Genomic DNA, 20,270 nt, shown 5'->3' with positions numbered 1-20,270 from the left:
TTTGTAGATTAGTCTTCCATGATCACCAACCTATAGAAACTGAGGGTCATCTCTGTAATCATGGAGTTCTAGCACAGATGATATGTCACAAAATTCTTGGTGTACCATAAGCATCCAGATTGGTTTCCCTTCTTCCAAATGGATTAAAAGGATTCAGAATGATCTGTATGATGGATTGTGATTCTGCACAGTTTGTCTCCTGAATCAGGACTGCTACTCCTCCATCCTGCCTCCCTGGTCTTGTTTGATATTGGATGTTGTATATTGAAACCTGTTGGGTATAGCTCAGATAATGGTAATCCCTCAGTTTCATCTAGTCATGTTTCAGTTATTCCTAAGATGTCTACGTGCTGTTCGCAGATGACATCATGGAACCATAGCATTTACCAGGGCTGTGGTTCCAAAGGGTGGTCTGGGGATGCCTAGCTTGAGTGTGGCAGTGAGGTGATCATTTGGGTACTGTTAGTCAGGTGTTAGATTCTTACATTTTTGTCTTCTCTTTGATTACTGGGAATTATAGTTCTGTTTCTGCTTCCATTGGAATCCCTGAGGTTTCATGATCTACTGGGCCAAGGCACACTCCTGATTCTTGGTGTTGTATACTACTTAATCATAATTCACTAGGGACGTTACAGGCCTTAAAAAAAAATTTATTTTAACTCTTTGGCACCACAGAACTAAAGACTGTATGTCCCTCCACAGGTCGAAGAGAAAAAAAAAAGATCTTTTGTGTAGTAAATCACACCAGGCCTGCAAGATCAAAAGCTTTCTGTACTGTAAATCAAATGACTGTATTTGCTATGCTACGCTACTAGGATTTGCTATGCAGAAAAATCCCTTATTCAGGTTCAGAGCGGGTTACGTACAAAACATAGTATACAAAAATCATTCAGCCTTGTTCTCTCTGTACATATCACTTAATTTTCAAGAAAACTGTCAAATGACCAAGTCTTAACATTCTTTCTAAAAACATCATAAGACAAACTATGCGAGTAAATGAAGGCAATGAATTCCAAACCTTAATCGCAGGGTAGCAATAAGACTCCTGATGTATTTGTTTATAGTTCATACCTTTTAACAGATGGAAACTGTAAAATTAAATGACTATAAATACGACTCCCTGAGTAACCACTCAACAAGCCGATTAAAGAAGGAAAAGTATCAGGCACATTTCCATATAATGCCTTACATACTAAACAACATAATTTTAATTTGATATGTAAATCCACCAGTAACCAATGTGAATCCAAAAAGGGTAACCTGATCAAATCTAGATTTTAGATATATCAATCTTGTGGCTGTATTCTGAACCAGGCCTAATTTCCTCAAAAGTTTCACTGGTAACTCAGTATGCAAAGAATTACAATAATCCAAGGATCTAAAACTACTGATTGAATCAGCACCCTAAAAATGTTGTTGATAAAAATAGGAACAAATTAATCACAATTGTCTTAATTTTAAAAATGACTTTTGACTCGTGTGAATTTCCTCAGGAAGTTTAATGCAGGGGGGTTGAGGAATCTTGTCTATAGCCGTATATCAGAATCTTGAAAGATAGTAAATAGTTAAAGATATGTCTCAACTCATAGATCATGGATTGTTTCACTTTGCAATTTCTGATGTGATGTCCATGGAAGGTCCAGATGATGCAGGTCTTTGAAGGCTTTTTCTTTCGTTATCTAGGAGGTTGATTAGGCACAGATTCAGCTCAGATCACAAATGTGTAGGTCATAAACAAAAAATTTGAATAAAACTAAATGAAGGAAAGAAACTAAACTGAGAACTGGTGCCTCAACACAGACTGAGCAGAAGTATATAAAAATTTGAACCAATTGCAGGAGCCTGATGTAACCACAGATTCTGACCTGATCAAAACCATACCAGAATACCAGCATATATGTGTGTATGTGTGCACATAGACAAATGCCAATATTCCGACTACACGCTATTCTATAAAATGGCACCTAAATGCGATGGCATGCAGTTTGAAGCTGGGTATACTCATGAATGGAACTCAGTTTGTTTGTTTGTTGCTTGGGATTTATTAACCGCCTTTATGAAAAGATTAACCCGAGTTACTTACGCATGTTTAGTAATCCAGGCATGAGCATTTACATAGCTCTGTAGCTATGGTATAAGTGGTTACACCTAAAATATATGTATGTATTAGCTCTGTAAAGAAAAGTAGATGCCAGATAGGCACCCCTTTGTAAAATTGCTCTCATGTTTTTAGTCACCTTATTTTCTAATTCCTCTTATTCTCTTTCTTATCTATATGTTCCATCTTTGCTTATACCCTATTCTGTCTATTAAAATGTTCTATTACATATTGTGTTGACATTGTAAGTAGTATACTCTGCCATACTTTGTATTGTTATTTAAATATTTTTACTGCTATAAATGTCTATTGCTTATATTTGATTTACTCTTACTGTACACTGCCTTGAGTGAATTCTTTCAAAAAGGCGGTAAATAAATCCTAATAATAAATGGTACAATAGCAATTAAGCATCGGTGGATCTGAGTGTCTCCTGGTTTGTTCTTCTGGCAGAAGGTGTACTTGAACACTATCCAGCATGAGTGGTTTCGTGTGTCGAGTCAAAAGTCAGCTGTCCCCGCCATGGTTGAAGACTACATAGCTGCCTTCACTGAGATCTCCCCTGCCATCCTGAAGCATGTTATTAATATGGCAGATGGCAATGGCAACACTGCTCTTCATTACAGCGTGTCCCACTCAAACTTTGAGATTGTGAGGCTGCTTCTTGATGCAAGTAAGTCAGAGGTTTCTCTGTAGGATACAACTTTGATTAGCGTTTATAAGAAGTCTGCAAGATTCACCTTGTGTAGCTTGGTGTTAAGTCACCGAGAGGCCCTTTTACTAAGGTGCGTAGGCACCTACGTACATCCAGTGCACGTCAGATTAGAACTACCTCTCGGCTACCGCGTGCCCCAGGTGGTAATTCTATTTTCGACACGCATCTAAAACACCCAGCAGAAATATTTTCAATTTTCTACTGCATGGCACTAACTGGGCAGTATTCAGCAGTGTATGTGTACTGACGATTACCGCCTGATTAACGCATGAGACCTTACTGCTAAGTCAGTGGGTGGCAGTAAGGTCTCAGGGCCAAAGTGGATGCGTGGCCATTTTAATTTTGCCGCACATCCATTTTCAGCCACAAAAAAAAGGTCTTTTTGCAGGTGTGTTGAAAAATGGATATGCGCGCATCCAGTACATGCGCCTTCAAAATCACAGGCCATTTTTAGGCGCGCCTTAGTAAAAGGGCCCCTAAGCTAGTGAAATTGTGAATTTGTAGGGGGTATTTAGTGATTTTTTTTTTTTTTGCATAAATTACTCTTCCTTATCACCCTACCAGCAGATGGGAGATAGATCATCTGAACTGTTTCAGTGCCATCACCAGTAAAGGGAGTGGTTCAGCCTGGGACATCTAAGTACTTCTGTGCAAACGGCAGACAGTGCAGAATGGGTACTGCGCAAGCCGTTTCTCCAGAATGGGTACTGTGCAAGCCAATATCCGTTTGATATTGATCTAGGCTTTACTCCAAGGGACTGGTCCATGGACCTTTCTCTGGTTAGGCATGGAAGTGTCCTTCCCTCCGCAGCCCCAAGTTTCTAACTTGTGGGTTTTGCTTTTGAGGCTGGCATTTATCCCCCATGACCCCCCCCCCCCCCCAGCGCAGATTTCAAAAAAGAAAATTAGAAATAGGGTGTTCTTTTTGTTTTTATTTATATTTTGTCAGGTTTACCCTGACCGCTTAAAGTTACAAGGGCAGATGAGTCTTCCTGATCATAGTAACATAGTAAATGATGACAGATGAATACCTGCACAATCCATCCATCCAGTCTGCTTAACAAGGTGGCCAGAGCCACATCCGTCAGTCTGTGAAGGTTATACTCTTTCTTGATTCAACTTTAGCATCATAAACATGACAGTTGGCAAGCTGTCAAAGCCCACTCCAGCCCATCCTGATCTGTCTTTGCTTTTTTTCAGGACACAGACCTTGACAGTCTGCCCAGCACTGGCCTTACTTTCCATTTACTGGAATCGCTGTTTAATTATTACTCCATCATAACACATCAGCAGCCATGCAGTTTAAGTTTTGTTTGAATTCCATCGTGTTGCTCTATAGGGATCCTCTGTTTTTATCCTACACAGTTTTGAATTCTGTCACCATTTTTGTCCTCACCACCTTCACTGGGAAGGCTATTTCGGGCATCCACCACTTTCTTCGTGAAAAGGTATTTCCTGATATTACTCCTAAGTTTACCACCCTGCAACCTCAATTCGTATCCTCTAGTTCTACCACTTCCCTGTCTTAGTTTCACAACCTCTACCAGAGTTTCCATATTCCTTCATTTAAACGATGTTCAATGACAACATCAAGGTTCCATGTTTGGCAGAGCCTTTTGTAAAATACAGGGGCAACTGACTACATTCCAACCCAGGCATCTCAGATCAAATCTCAATGATTTATGTTAAATGGTTCTTTAGGCTGGCAAATACACTTTGTACTGGAGATGGGCTGTTTGGCAAAAAGATTATAGAGATTATGGATACTATTAAAGACAATTTATCACCTTGCTGCATCTCTTTGCTGTAGAGTCAGTCTACATCATCATTTAGATGGAAAAGCATTAGGAGAGTCTGTTCCTTTACCAAAGAAGTTTTCTCCCCTTTTTCAGGCATCTGCAACAGGGTCAACAGCAGTATTTTTGTACTAGGCCTTGTCAAAGAGAAGAGGCAATCAAAACAAACAGCCCTCTTCCTCTTGACTGCATCGTCAAAATGCTGCCATTTCCTTTTTCCAAAACACACTCTGCTCTGTTTGTATGGGGTTGGGTGCAGTTTCTAATTTGTGAATGGAAGGAAATAATGGATTTCTGGGTACTTAACATTGCAAATCTGAGTGCCACCTTATATTTCCAACAGTTCCCCTGAAAACTCCGTGACCTAGTCTCAACTATCACAGACCCACACAAAAGTTCTTCTTTTGCAAGCCAATGCACAGAATCTGTTCCATTACAGGAGAGGAATCAAGGATTCTAAGAATACCTCAGAAATTTTAAAAATGAATACTTACCTGTACATCTGCCACTGCTTGACAAAAGGCTCTGTTCCCTGAATCTCAAGACTGCTATACATATATACCATTTCATCCCAAATGCCAGGAAATATTATTGTTTCATCCTTCAAACCATCTTTTGCCAGTAAAAGGTCCCTTCCCTCAGTTTCCAGAAAATTCACCAAATGCCTGGTGGTTATAGCAGCCTATCTGCACAGGCAGGGCTAGATGCACTAAAGTCCTCGGAAGAGCTGTTCCCTTACCAATTCCATAGCGAATCGTTAGGGAACGGCCATGCATCAAGGAAAGGGAATGCAAATGAGCTGCTCGTTGTAGCTCACTTGCATTCTCTATTTCCTCGGAAAACAGTCGGCCGGTCGAGCATGCGCAGAGCACCCAAGCATTATGCTGGTTGCTCTGCGCATGCCAAAGACATCCAAAAAGGACGTCCCTGACAAACACTTATTAGAGCCGCAGGCCGGAGCGCAAGCTGCAGCCGCCAGTACAGCTGGTGATCCCTGCCGCCCCACTCTCGGAAGAAGGGAGTGGATTGCGGCTGACCGTGCAGACCCTCCTCCCCGGGAACACACGGCTCTGGGGGGTGAGAGTTGCACCAAATTACCACCGCCAGCATCGGGATGTGCGAGGACACCTAACATGGACATCCTTCACCGAAACATACAAAAAAGGATGGCCCTGACGAACAATTGGACATTTTTCCCCAGATTTTTTGTGATGGGTGTTCTTCTGCGAGGACGTCCAAATAAAAAAAACAATTTAGACATCCCTTTCGATTATGCCCCCCTCCAGGTCTCTCTCCGCCAATCACAGCGGCAGAGATCACCAGCTGTACTGGCAGGTGCAGCTTGCACTCCGGCCCGCAGCTCTAACAAGTGCTCGTCAGGGACGTGCTTTTTGGACATCTTTGGCATGCACAGAGCAGCCAGCATAACGTGACACCGGTGACAGCTAAATGCGCTGTGATTGGCGGAGAGAGACCTGGAGGGGGGCATAATCGAAAGGGATGTCTAAATAGTTTTTTTATTTGGACATCTTCGCAGAAGAACACCCATCACAAAAGATCTGGGGTAAAATGTCCAATTGCTCATCGGGGCCGTCCTTTTTCTTTTTTTAATGTTTCAGTGAAGGATGTCCATGTTAGGCGCTTTAGAAGGACGGCTCTGACAAGCACTTGGACGTTTTTTTTTCCCGATTTTTTTTTTTTTTGTTACATTTATAGAAGTTTTTAGAGGCTCCGCAGCCCCAACGTGAGGTACAGACCTCCCGTTAGATTTTCCACAGTTAGGCAATCAGAAAACAGTAGTGCATCTCATTACAATACGATTTATACACATTGGGGTACTAATTTGCTCATCTGCATTCCGTTTTCGTTAGTTGCTACCGTGATCGGAAAATTGCTCGGTGAAGCATTTAGTGCATGCCACGGTTTACTACTTGCTCGTTAATGGCTTGTTAAGTTTAGTGCATTTGGCCCTCACTGTTTCTAGAAAATGATGATTGATTACTGGAAGGAGCTTCAAGGGTCTATCCCTCTTCCTCAGAGACATGACAGTCTACCTCCTTCAAAACTTTTGCATTCTGATCCATTTTGAAAAATTCATAGAAAGTTGTCCAAGTCACAGCCAAGTGCTGCCTCCATTTAATACTTGAATAAAATTAACCATATATCCCGGGATTCTATAATACCGATCTGAGACTTCTGCATGGAAATTGAATCGTATTGCATAAAAATGTGCATAACTTAATTAGTTAACAAGCTTATCAGCGCTGATAATTGAATGTTAACCAAATGTAAGCACTAATTGACAATTAGAATTTGCACATACTAATTGCTACACTTCTGTAACGTGATGCTTATAAATATAGGTTGCATAGTTGAAAAGTAGGTGTGGTTATGGGCTTGGAATGGGCAGCTCATGTACGTTTTTAAAATCTGTGCAGTTTATAGAATACACCCATGCTGTGCCTAATTTAAGCATCAGAATATACACCAGGTTTTACTTGTCGTAATTGGCCGCGTATTCTATAAACTGCATGGAAATTTAGGCTTATTCTATAAAGTAAGCCTAAATTAAAACATTTTATAGAATACACCGAAGCAAATTGCATTTCAGCACTGAATTTTTAGTAGTGATATATTGCAAGTCCATAGAAAATCTTGGATATTAATATAGTTAATTTAAAAATTACCATGGCCTCAATCAGTAGCCAATGGAGCTTATAACCCTTTCAGACCTTTGAGCAGAAAGAATTAATCTTGCTACATTCTGAACTGTTTGTAATTTCCTAAGAAGTGACTGAGAGCATCCTAAATAGACTATGTTACAGTGATCAACTTGAGACAACAATAATTGCACAATCAATGCAAAAACCAATGGTTCAAAATACTTCTTAATTGCTGTTTGTTTCCTCAATAATAAAAATGACCTTCTCACAATTTTGGATTACAAAAACAAATCTGCTCAAAAGACACCTCCTTTTGCACCTGTGAAGCATTACTGCATGCTAACCAGAGATGAGTCCAACATTTACTGGAGAGCACACCTTAGCACTCGACTCAGGGAGCCTCAACAAAAGCCAAAAAAACTGTTCCATGACAATCCAGAATTGATCCATATTTTCCTCCATCTGTGTATTTGCTTATCTCAGTTTCTACTCATATGCGTGGACAATTAGGTGTCAGTGTTCTATATCCAGAAGCAAGGATATGTTGCATTCTTTCAGCTCTGCCAAGAAGCCGCACAAGCTTATACTTTGTGATTTGTAGTCAGCTAGAAGTCTAAGCCACTTACATGCTGGGGAATTGGAACTAAATAGCAAACAAACAGAACAGAGAGCCAGATGCACTAACTCCATGGAAAGAGCCCTTCCCTTACCGATCCCTTAGCGAATTGGTAAAAAACGGGTATGCATGAAGGAAATCGCATGCAAATGAGCTGCTCGCTGTTAGCTCATTTGCACACGATTTCCTTCCTAAGGAGGGGAAGCCAGTCGGCCAGCTGAGCATGCGCAGAGCAGCCAAGCGTTATGCTGGCTGCTCTGCGCATGCCAAAGACAGCTGCGTGTATAATAGCCATCAATAAATTGCCAGGCATTTTGTGCAGCAGAGGGAGAGAGCGAGACCCTAGAAAGAGAGAATCGGGGATCGGGACACTAATTAGCTCATTGTAATAACTTTTAGATCATTTGCATTCCGTTTTCGTTAGATGCTACCATGACAGGAAAGTGGGTCAGAGAACCCTTTTGTGCATGTCTTATTTTACTACTTGCTCGCTAGACTGGCTAGAACTGGTTTAAAAACCATGTTGCTGGCTCGTTAAGTTTAGTGCATCTGGTCCAAAGTTCTTTAACTTCACAAATGGTTCCCAGATTGTTAATATCTTAAGGACTCTGTTCTGTCTGTACAGCTTATGCTTACATCTTTGTGTTATGCTGACCTCCTGTGACCTGTGCTGCTTTCAGTACTCGAGTATCTGCAAGGGTCATGTAACTTTTAATCTCATAGACTGAACATTGCTTGTGACCTATTCCTATAAAGTCCCATTAGTGTCTTTCTGCACTCATTCTCTATCTCAGAATGTAACCTTTAACTCTGATGGATATGTCCCCTCCTCCTGAATCTCAGATCTTCATTTTAGACTCTGAAGGCTTAAACTGGCTCACTTCATCTTCTCCCCTTTTCCCTGGTAAGCAACATACTATTTTCACCACATGTTATATTCAACTGATATATCTATAGAAAGACTCGTCATAATTTTTTTTAATCTTTATTTTATTTTATCGTAATAATCGTACATCACTTTAAATCCCACAAGAGCAAAACAGCAGCAACATAACACAGTCCATACAGTAGCAATACATAAAAATACCCCTCCCATCAACTACTACAAGCACTAAAGCAACATTCCCCAAATGCATGTCCACTACAAACCAACATGTGGAATTCAATACATATAACCCCCCTCCCCCCCACTCCTTCACAACATATCCCCCAACTCCTCATAGTTCTCCCCACAGCTCTGCAGAACAAGCTCCCCATCCCCCCCCCCCCCCCCCCCCCCCCCACTTAGACTCGTCATAATTGTATTGACCCAGAAGCAATACAGCACTCTTAATTTCAGCTATCTATAGTAAATTTCTTGTTTACTTAGTCATATGGATCTTGTTGATTGATGAGTCCGGCAACTCAGCCAGCATATATTGTGAGAACAGCATTTTTTTTTCCTGGAGTTTCAACTCAAAGCTGCCCCTCTGTTCAGTCCACCCATCTCCAGATCACTGTAACCATAGATTGGACTTGGCCTCTCCTTTATACTTATCCAACCATTCCTCTAACAGCAAATGCCTTGCACAAATTCCAAATAAGGCCCAGCACAACACTTTCTTAGCACCATACTGTCTTTATAAGAACTGGCTCCTCTTGTCGTTTTCCTTCTGTGCAGGCTCCAAGCCTTTCCAACCTCAATAATACAGGGTGGAGGCTCCCTTTTACATCCCAGCCTGGTTACTGGCTCTACAGTTTGGAAATAGAGCAGTGCTTATTTGCCTTCTTCAGAATACTGATAGCAATTCAGAACATCTTTGACAGCATGGAAACCTTCCTCCTGATGTTCTTATGTTTTTAAATGATAAAGATTTTCAGTGTGGTCTGTAAATACAATAGTACAATACCTGTGCCATTTTTATTCTGAGACTACAGACGATCTTCTGTCAGTGTGTGTCTATGTGCAATTTTGGCCTCTCACGTCCTAAACTGAGCCCAGTTTTCTCAGTGTTCCATTGTTCGGAGAAGGGGCTTCTTCATGTGAAATCACCAGTACAGAAGCATTCCATGGGACCTAAATGTCATCTTTACATCTCATTAAACTTCCATTTAAGTCAATGGAATCTTCATTTCTCAAATATCTGACCTGGAAAGTGCTCTCTCTCAGGCTGTGGTTACTCCTGCTACAATAATCTCTGAACTTCAGGCCTTAGTCACATGTGAACCTTGCACTTAGTGTTGTCATAATAAAATAATCCTATATACACATCCTAAATTCCTGCCAAAGGTGGATAAAATAAAAGTGGTCACACCTTTTTTTTCATGTGAATGAGGAAATAGTATTGCCTACATTTTATTTTACACCACACACCACCCACTTGTATGCCTGTACAGAGGATACCTATTACAGGTAAGCAGCCCCTTGCTTTATGGGGACACTGACATTATCTGCCTCCTCAGCACTCCATCCCCTGATTGTTCTCATCTCTTGTATTTTTTTGTCATGTCTATCAACTGTCCTTTCTCTCTGTATTCTTAGCCTGTTTACTTTAGATCAGGACAGAGCGATCAGCTGAGGATAAGGGTCCCATCTTGGCCTCTGGGCTGAGACTGAAAACATACATAGTACAGGGAATGGGAGATAGCTCCCTGTGTCCAACCCCATTGGGGGGCACACAACTGTTTGGATCCTAGCCAGAGCTGGAATATCTAAATACAAATAAAAAATTATGTTGGCTTGAATTATTTTTAACATCATGGGAGTATAGCTATAATAAGACTTTTTGCTTTTATTCCAAAAGGTTTTATAAATATTAGGGACAAAAATAGGACTCACTGTTTAAAAGCATTCTAACAGAAGAACATCAATAGAAATCAAACAAAATAAAACATGGAAAAGAAAATAAGATGATACCTTTTTTATTGGACATAACTTAATACATTTCTTGATTAGCTTTCGAAGGTTGCCCTTCTTCGTCAGATCGGAAATAAGCAAATGTGTTGGCAGATAAATGTGTTGGCAGATACATGTGATGTCCCCAAGCATACATACCCCCACCCTCCCACTCTGTCAGACTGTCAAAATGATGCTTTGATGTTTCTCTTATATATACTATCTGCCAACACATTTGCTTATTTCCGATCTGACGAAGAAGGGCAACCTTCGAAAGCTAATCAAGAAATGTATAAAGTTATGTCCAATAAAAAAGGTATCATCTTATTTTCTTTTCCATGTTTTATTTTGTTTGATTTCTATTGATAACCTTAAGAGTGGACTAACACGGCTACCACACTCCTCTACTAACAGAAGAACAGAAATGCACTGATCTGTGACACTGTGTTGGAGAGCTTATTCATTACCAATTCAGATTTATTTTTTTTTTCTTTATTTTTTTTTTCCCATCTGAATTGCTTTCATTATATGCTTGCTCACTGGCTGCCTTTAATCCTGGAAACTGATCAAAGTATAAATCTTTCTGAACTTTCAAACCAAAAAAAAAAGTATGATAGTAGAACTCGCAGCTGTTTTTAGAGGCCAATGTCACTATACAGTAGGTAACTACAAGACAATGGAATGTTGGAAAGACTCCGTCTCATGCATTCTTCTAGCAGCACTGCCAACATTAAACTTCACCCCTAGCATGGACAGCGGGGAGTGAATTCTGGCTCCTGGTGTTAGTACTGAATCAAATATTCTTGTATAAAAAAAATAAATAAATAAACATTCACACCAGAGTTAAATAATGTCTCACAATTTGCAGATAAATAACTTCATTGTGTGTTGACTTGGCTTCTGTGACTCCTTGTGTTGCATCAAGCAATTAGTCAGAAGTAGAAAACAGTATTCTCTTTTTTTTTTTTTGCTACTGAGCAGTAAGCACTCTTTCCCTCTAGTCTTCATCTGAATTGCTTTCATTATGTGCTTAGTTCCGGCAGTCTTAAATAGGCTGTTCTAATAGCTGTGCCTTCAGTTCATTTGCACAATTGCTGCTTTTCAAGTGTCTGCCTGCCAAAAGTGGAATACCTCATTTCTTCACAGATGCATGCAACGTAAATCACCAGAACAAGGCCGGCTATACCCCCATCATGTTGGCCGCCCTGGCAGCTGTGGAAGCAGAGAAGGACATGAAGATTGTGGAGGAGCTCTTCAGCTGCGGAGATGTGAACGCTAAAGCCAGTCAGGTCAGCGCCATCCCCTTCTGGTACCATTCAGATTAGCACGCTTTGTAGAAATCATGTAGAGTGGCCTTTATGGCACTCGGACATTGTTATGAGGTCTGATGATGGAGCGTTCTACCAGACCCTGGGCTCTGAAAGTTCTATGGGCTGTTTGTTTCCCTCTTTATGCAAATGTTGGATCTGATCTGTGTCCATAACAAGTCTTTTTTTCATAAATCCATTCCATTGTCTTTAAAAAAAAAAAAAAAAGTTTTCATATTGCACATGTTTTTAATCATGTGCAAAGTTGTCAAAATGACCTGCTTTAGTTTTTCCTGGTCATTTTGGGAACAAGTTTCGAATTGTTTCAAACTGGAAAATGTCATCTTCAACAGACACAATGCATTTCAAATTCTGGTTTGCAAGTCATATTGGATGCATGATCAGGAAGTTAAATGAAGACTATTTGCCTGTACACTCTGACATGAACACTTTATAGTTTGACAGCTGTATTTATATTTATGTGAAATGCACCTCTTAGCCTGCTCGCATTGTAAGTGTAAGTTGCACACGGGAGCATTATAATAACATCTCAAACAGTCATTTACCTCTGCATGATTGCTAGTTCCCAAATTCTTACTTGATAATAGCAGAGCAGGATAAGAGGTACGGCTGTGTGTTTTGCATTTTGGTATGGCTAATTTCTAGGGGAACAGCCTGGAATGCAGTTTCACAACTTCTTTTTAAACTCCAGACCAGCAGAGGTGCTATGCTGTGCCCCTCCTTTCCAGGCAGCCTGAAGGGAAGAAGAGGGGAGAGGGTGAACCTAGAGCAGAGAACAGTCACTCTACTCTTTAATCCAGCCCCTCTTCTGCAGTTGCTCCTGCCCATCCGCCTTTTCCTTCAGCTCCACTTATTTTTTTGTCCACCACTTAAGCCTTTGGTACAGTATTCCTTCACAGAAAGAAATCTCTTAAGCTTCTCTTCAGCTTTATGGGAATGAGAAGTTTCAATACAATTAATATTCTAGACACTGTTTCTTATGTGGTGTCTGCTGGAGAGCAAGGGAAGTAAACCGCCAATGTTCTAGTGGCATGTGGTGTCGAACAATGTCCTGAAAGTAGTGCATGAGCCTGGCATGATCTATCTATGAGAGCTTTCATTCTGCCTCTGTTTTGCTTTAGGCTGGTCAGACGGCACTCATGCTTGCAGTGAGCCACGGACGGATAGACATGGTGAGGGCCCTTCTGGCTTGTGGTGCAGACGTCAACATCCAAGATGACGAGGGCTCCAGTGCCTTAATGTGCGCCAGTGAACATGGACATGTGGAAATAGTGAAGCTGCTGCTAGCTCAGCCTGGATGTAATGCCGCACTTTCAGATAACGTACGTCATGACTAAATGTTCTGTGGAGTTATTCTGTGGAATACTATCAGGCTTAATTTCGAAAGAGAAGGGCGCCCATCTTTCGACACAAATCATGAGATGGGTGTCCTTCTCCCAGGGTCACCCAAATCAGCATAATCGAAAGCCGATTTTGGGCGTCCTCAACTGCTTTCCGTCGCAGGGACGACCAAAGTTCACAGGGGCGTGTCGGCAGCATAGTGAAAGCGGGACTGGGGCGTGCCTAACACATGGCATCCTCGACCGATAATGGAAAAAAAAGGGTTCCCTGACGAGCACTTGGGCGACTTTACTTGGTTCATTTTTTTCTTGTGACCAACCCTCAAAAAGGTGCCCGAACTGACCAGATGACCAACGGAGGGAATTGGGGATGACCTCCCCTTATTCCCCCAGTGGTCACTAACTCCCTCCCACCCTAAAAAAAAAAAAAAACTTTAAAAATATTTTTTGCCAGCCTCAAATGTCATACTCAGCTCCCTGACAGCAGTATTTAGGTCCCTGGAGCAGTTTTAGAGGGTACTGCAGTGCACTTCAGGCAGGCGGACCCAGGCCCATCCCCCCCCCCCCCCCCCCACCTGTTACACTTGTGTTGGTAAATGTGAGCCCTTCAAAACCCACCAGAAACCCACTGTACCCACATGTAGGTGCCTCCCTTCACCCCTTAGGGCTATGGTAGTGTTGTACAGTTGTGGGTAGGGAGGTTGGGGGGCTCAGCACCCAAGGTAAGGGAGCTATGCACCTAGGAGCAATTTCTGAAGTCCACTGCTGTGCCCCCTAGGGTGCCCGGTTGGTGTCCTGGTATGTCAGGGGGACCAGTGCACTACGAATGCTGGCTCCTCCCACGACTAAATGGCTTGGATTTGGTCATTTCTGAGATGGGCGTCTTTGGTTTTCATTATCGCCGAAAATCGGGGACAACCATCTCTAAGGTCGACCTAAATTTCTCGATTTGGGTGTCCCCCGACTGTATTATCGAAACGAAAGATGGACGCCCATCTTGTTTCGATAATATGGGTTTCCCCGCCTCTTCGCCGGGACATCCTGCGAGGACATCCTCATGAACTCTTGGACGCCCCTTTCGATTATGGTCCTCCACGTTTACTATTTATTGAAGAATATGGGAGGAGGAAATAATTAAGGTGAAATTAATTTGAATCAGGGTATAAAGGATTTATATAAGGATTTATCAACATTGCCATTAAAGCTAGAGCTAGTTTGTGGTACATGTTGTGATGGGAGATGAGTGAGGACACAGTACTGGTTGGGAGACAGTTTATCATTGATCCTCTTAAAAACCAAGGCAGTACTACTAGAGAACAGAATGGTATTTCTCATTCAAATATTCAAGTAATGCAGTTTTTCTGGAACCCTGTTAATTGTAGAATTTGAACAACCAAGCAGGAATTAAGATTCAGTTCAGTTACTGTAAAGTGACAGACATGTAGTATTACTGCTCACAAGTGAGTATTTGTTTTCAGTTGTGAGTTCTGCCTTTGGTACTCATGCCATGGCTTCACCACCATGCTTCTGAAAAATTAATATACTTGGTTAACTGCAAATTATGAAGGTCTTAATATAATCTGTTCATCTCATTTGCTTGTCATGTAAGTCCCAAGTTAAACACCATATGGCTAAATCAAAGAAAGCTAATAAGAAACTGAAATTTGCCCTCAATATGTGAAGAACAGCACAAAACTTTGGAGGAAATGTACACAAGATAGAGAAAAATGTAAGCAGATAAAGACCAAATGGCCTATACAGTCTGCCCATCCATGCCATCTACTCTCCCTATCACTCCCTTAAAGATGCTATGTACTTGTCCCAAGCTCTCTTGAATTCAAATACTGTTTTCGTCACCACCACTTCCACCAGAAGGCTGTTCCACAAATTCACCACCCCGTTCTGTGAAGAAGTATTTCCTCAGGTTACTTCTGAGTCTATCCTCTTTCACTTCATCCTATGCCACATCGTTCTAGAGCTTCCTTTCAGCCTCCTGTGCATTTATACCACATAGATATTTAAATGTCTCTATCATGTTATGTTATGTTATGTTATGTTATGTTATGTTATGTTATGTTATGTTATGTTATGTTATGTTATGTTATGTTATGTTATACAGGGCTTATTGTCCGCAAATACCAATATTAGTTCATTGCGGATCACAAATCAAAAGCACTGAGACATAACCTCAGGAAGTGCATGTCATCAATAATAAAAACCAACATGATCTAAATAATAAGTATGAATCACAAAACACTTAATTATCCCAAATATTCATAAAACAAAAATGTTTTAAAGTACTACGAAATACTTGATAATTCCTAAGCATACGCATCTCAAGCGGTAGAGAATTCCATAATGAAGCAGTTAAGTAGTGAAGGAAGAATTGAATAATTTCTTAGATCTTACTGAACGAACTGCTGGGAAATTCAGCAGCATACGATCATGGGTTTTCCTGTTATTAATAGGATTACCCTGTAAGAGCTGCACAAGCTGATATAGATAAATGGTACCACGGGCCTTTAAAAATGGAACACAGTTCTTTAATGAATGAGCCTTGACAAAAAGACCCGACACGGGCCGTGTTTCGGTGACTAGCACCTGCGTCAGGGGTCCCCACGTCTCATGTAGTAAAAGTGAAAGTGCCTTGGTGCTTTGTAGCTTTTACTACATGAGACGTGGGGACCCCTGACGCAGGTGCTAGTCACCGAAACACAGCCCGTGTCGGGTTTTTTTGTCAAGGCTCATTCATTAAAGAACTGTGTTCCATTTTTAAAGGCCCGTGGTGCTGTTTTTTTTGTTTGGACTTTAGTTTGTACTTCGTTCCCTCTCTTTTGTTATATAGATAAAATGGTGCAACAACGTAAATAATCTTAAGCGTGATTATAAATAGTTTAAACTTAGCCCTGGCCTCAGCCGGAAGCCAGTGCACTCTCACAAGCAAAGGAGTGGCTGATGTAAATCTGACACCCAAAAAAAGTGAGCTGAACCGCCGTATTTTGGATAAATTGTAATTGTTTTCTGTCTTTGAGCAACCATTGTAGATGATGCTACAATAATCTAATCTAAATAGGGTTCGATCCTGAACCAGTAATCTAAACTTCTCAGAATCAAAGAAGTTTCGAATTGTTCTAAGTTTCCTTCTAAGTTTCCTTAGTGTATGAAAATATTTCTTCCAAAGTATACATCTTTAAGTTTGTCCCCATAAGCTTTATGACGACGGCCATTGACCATTTTAGTTGCCGCCCTCTGGACCGACTCCATCCTGTTTATATCTTTTTGAAGATGTGCTCTTCAGAATTTGTTCACAGTATTCTAAATGAGGTCTCACCAGAGTCTTCTATAAAGGGGCATCATCACCTTCTATTTCCTAGTGACCATTCCTCTTCTTAAGCACCCAAGCATCCTCCTAGCTTTTGCCATCACCTTTTCTACCTGTTTGGCCACCTTAAGATCATCATATATGACCACACCCACGTCCGGCTCCTCTTTCATGCACAAAGGTTCTTCACCCCCTAAACAGTACCGCTCCCTCAGGTTTTTGGAGCCCAAATGCATGACCCTGCATTTTCTAACATTAAATCTTAGCTACCAAATTCCAGACCATTCCTCTAGCTTCACTAAGTCCTTCCTCATGTTATCCACACCATCAGGGGTGTCTGCCCTGTTGCAGGTTTTGGTATCTGCAAATAGGCAAACCTTCAGTGAAATTAGAACCAGCCATAGAACTGAACCATGTGGCACACCACTGGTAACATCCTTTTCCTCTGAATGAGCTCCATTTACCACTGCCTGCTGTCACCTTCCACTGAATCAGTCCCTAACCCAGTCACTTTAGGGCCTATACTGAGGGCACTCAATTTATTTATTAGTCATCTATGCGAAACCATGTCAAAGGCTTTGCTAAAATTTAAATACACCACATCTAGCACTCTCCCTCGATCCAATTCTCTAATCACCCAGTCAAAGAAATTAATCAGATTCATTAATCAGATTTGTCTGACAAGACCTGCCTCTAGTGAAACCATGTTGCCTCGGGTCCTGTAATCCATTGGATTCCAAAAACTTAACTATTTTCTGTTTTTAAAGTATTTCCATTCATTTACTTGCCACAGATGTCAGAATTACCAGCCTGTAGTTCCCAGCCTCTTCCTTACTTCCACTTTTATGCAGAGGGAAAAATCCCACCTCTAAAGCATTTTAAAGGTCAGACAGCAGAGCTGCTAGAACTTGCCCAAGTATGCCATCCAGCTCCATCACTTTGTCCACCTTTAGTTTAGCCAGTTCCTCATGAACATGGTCTTCAGAAAATCATTCAGGGACTACCATCCTCGATTCCTATTTGTGCTCGTCTTCTGCGGTCCTACTCCTGTACCTTCAATGAGTTATATCAGTGGTTCTCAATGGGTGTGTCACAGGGCTAGCTGCACACTGGAAGTGAAAGCCTTGTAAGAGTGATTTGCAGCTGGCAACTCAAATAGCCAATCTTAGAGCCACCTCTCTAATTGTCATCCTGGTCTTCTGTCCGTACCATCACAAAACATTTCTATTTTGGTCTAAGTATCCTCTCAGGACGTCACTTTCTGACAAGCTGTCATGTGCAACTTTCTCTTGATCACTGATACTTAGTGCCACTAAGGGCAACCTATAGCTTGGGGATCACCATGAGGTGGTCTGCACGTTCCCTTTCTTGTCTCCAGAGAAAGTGTAGTTGCTTACCCAAAATGGGGTTCCTCCATAAACGGTAAGGAAATGCAGATACAGTTACAGTACTTCCCTCCTGCCCCTCGCATGGTCAGGATGCTTCACCTTTCTACTTGACTAGAGAACAGACTGAGTAAAGGCAGGACTTTCTGCTCTGAGTGGAAATCCTTGTGCATGCCCAAACAAGTCAGACTTGTTCAAAGTCTGAAAAGAGCTCCAGCACACAGGCAGTTTGAGGCAGTTTTGAGGGGAATATAATTGGGAGGGGGGGCAATTGGAAGGGTGATGAAGCAGTTGTGGGAGGGAGCTAGGTTATAGGGGTGGGGACAGTTTGCAGGTTGAGAGAGTAGAAAACAAGGAGAGGCAGTGTGACAGGAGGATATCCCTAATTGCTGTGTTTCACTGTGTACAAGTTTCAAGATGGAACTCCTCCCATAGAAATGTATTTGTCTTTTTTTTGGGGGGGGGGGTGGATTATTTCTGTGGAACCCCAAATCCAGTTTGGCCCATGATGTGACTTTTTTCTTTCTTTCTTTCTTTCTTTCTTTTTTTTAACTAGTTTTCCCAAATTTCACGTTTCATCCCGTTCTGTTAAGTTTTCAGAGTTATTTTGCCCCAAAGATGGACAAACATAGTAACATAGTAGGTGACGGCAGAAAAAGACCTGTAAGGTTCATCCAGTCTGCCCAACAAGATAAACTCATATGCGCTGATTTATATGTATACCTGACCTTGATTTGTATCTACCATTTTCAGGGCACAGTCCATAGAAGTCTGCCCAGTACTAGCCCCGCCTCACAACCACCGGTGCTGCCACCCAATCTCCGCTAAGCTTCTGAGGATCCATTCCTTCTGAACAGGATTCCTTTATGTTTATACCACGCATTTTTTAATTCCGTTACTGTTTTCATCTCCATCACCTCCCGTGAGAGGGTATTCCAAGTATCCATCACTCTCTCCGTGAAAAAATACTTCCTGACATTTTTCTTCCCGTCTCCGGAACAGGTTCATTTGCGGATTAATACCTTTGGTATTAATCTGCAAATTAAGCTGTTCCGGAGACGGGAAGGTGGTAGAGCTAGAGGACATGAAATGAGGTTGAAGGGGGGGGCAAACATTTCTTGACTATTTTTATATAGCTCTTTCTAAAAAAAATTAGATGACATAGTAAGTACTTTTATTTTCCTCTAATACATTTTGAAAAACTATGCTATACCTGATGGGTACAGCTTTTTGTCCAAGAGAACAAATGACAGTGATGGCAACCACTTGGTCTATTGTCACTTGGAAAGCTAAACTGCTTTCATTATGGGAGAAAGGGAAAACAGGCAAGCAGTTTTAAGTGTCAGGTGGATATTTCCAGGGTTGTACAAGGTATTGGTTCTGTTCATGACAGCTGATGAACATGCAATACACCTCTGGTTTTATCCTTCTCTCGACTAAGAAATGTGCTTCTCAGCAGAAATTGTAACAAATTATTTGCTCTGTTGGAGAGGGGGGGGGGGAGGGTCATGTGCAGGGCCGGCGCAACACAGTAAGCAGGGTAAACACGGCGGGGGGGCACCAGAAACTGCCAGTGCTTACCCGTTGCGCCGACCCTTAGCCCTCCGCAGCTGGCCTGCTCTTTGGAATACTTAGCAGAGCAACAGGAGCATCTTTTTCACTGCCGTCACTCTGCCTCTAGTCAAATGGGTCTGGTGCGCTGGCACCGTGTACTCTTCTGAGTCACAAATGAACTACTTCCGGTTTTCTGAAACTGGAAGTAGTTAATCTGTGGCTCGGAGGAGCATACGTTGCCAGAGTGCCAAACCCATTTGACTAGTGGCAGCAGTGAAAGAAACGCTCTGCTAAGTATTCCAAAGCAGGGCAGCTAGGACAAGGGGAAGGCTAGATAGGGGGAGGGGGTTGGGAAGAAGGAGAACAGAGAAAGGAGAAGCTTGGGCCATGGTGGGGGGGGAGGGGAGGGAAAGACCTAGCACCGGTCCTGGTCATGTGTGTGTTAGGTTTTGAAAGCAAGCACTTGGAGTTTCTACAGCTTAATGATAGGGCATATCATATCCTCTAACTTTTCAAGAGAATTCTGAATTCAGGAAACATACTTCAAGTGTGCAGGTACGAAATTCAATAATATACAG

General features: G+C 41.7%; 1 protein-coding gene across 3 annotated transcripts in view; it reads left to right on the top strand.

The window, feature by feature from the left end:
- Positions 1 to 20,270, top strand: part of KANK1 (KN motif and ankyrin repeat domains 1) — a 305,894-nt gene that overhangs the window by 274,548 nt on the left and 11,076 nt on the right. For all 3 annotated transcript variants that reach the window (XM_030193831.1, XM_030193830.1, XM_030193832.1), the window contains exons 7-9: positions 2,552 to 2,771; positions 11,910 to 12,052; positions 13,213 to 13,413. In XM_030193831.1, coding sequence (XP_030049691.1) covers positions 2,552 to 2,771; positions 11,910 to 12,052; positions 13,213 to 13,413 — 564 coding nt within the window. The remainder of the gene's footprint in view (positions 1 to 2,551; positions 2,772 to 11,909; positions 12,053 to 13,212; positions 13,414 to 20,270) is intronic.

Source organism: Microcaecilia unicolor, chromosome 2, assembly GCF_901765095.1.
Source record: "Microcaecilia unicolor chromosome 2, aMicUni1.1, whole genome shotgun sequence".
In the NCBI taxonomy this organism is placed as follows: Eukaryota; Metazoa; Chordata; class Amphibia; order Gymnophiona; family Siphonopidae; genus Microcaecilia; species Microcaecilia unicolor.
The sequence above is the reverse complement of the archived record's forward strand: the minus strand, read 5'-3'. Positions and strand labels throughout refer to the sequence as shown.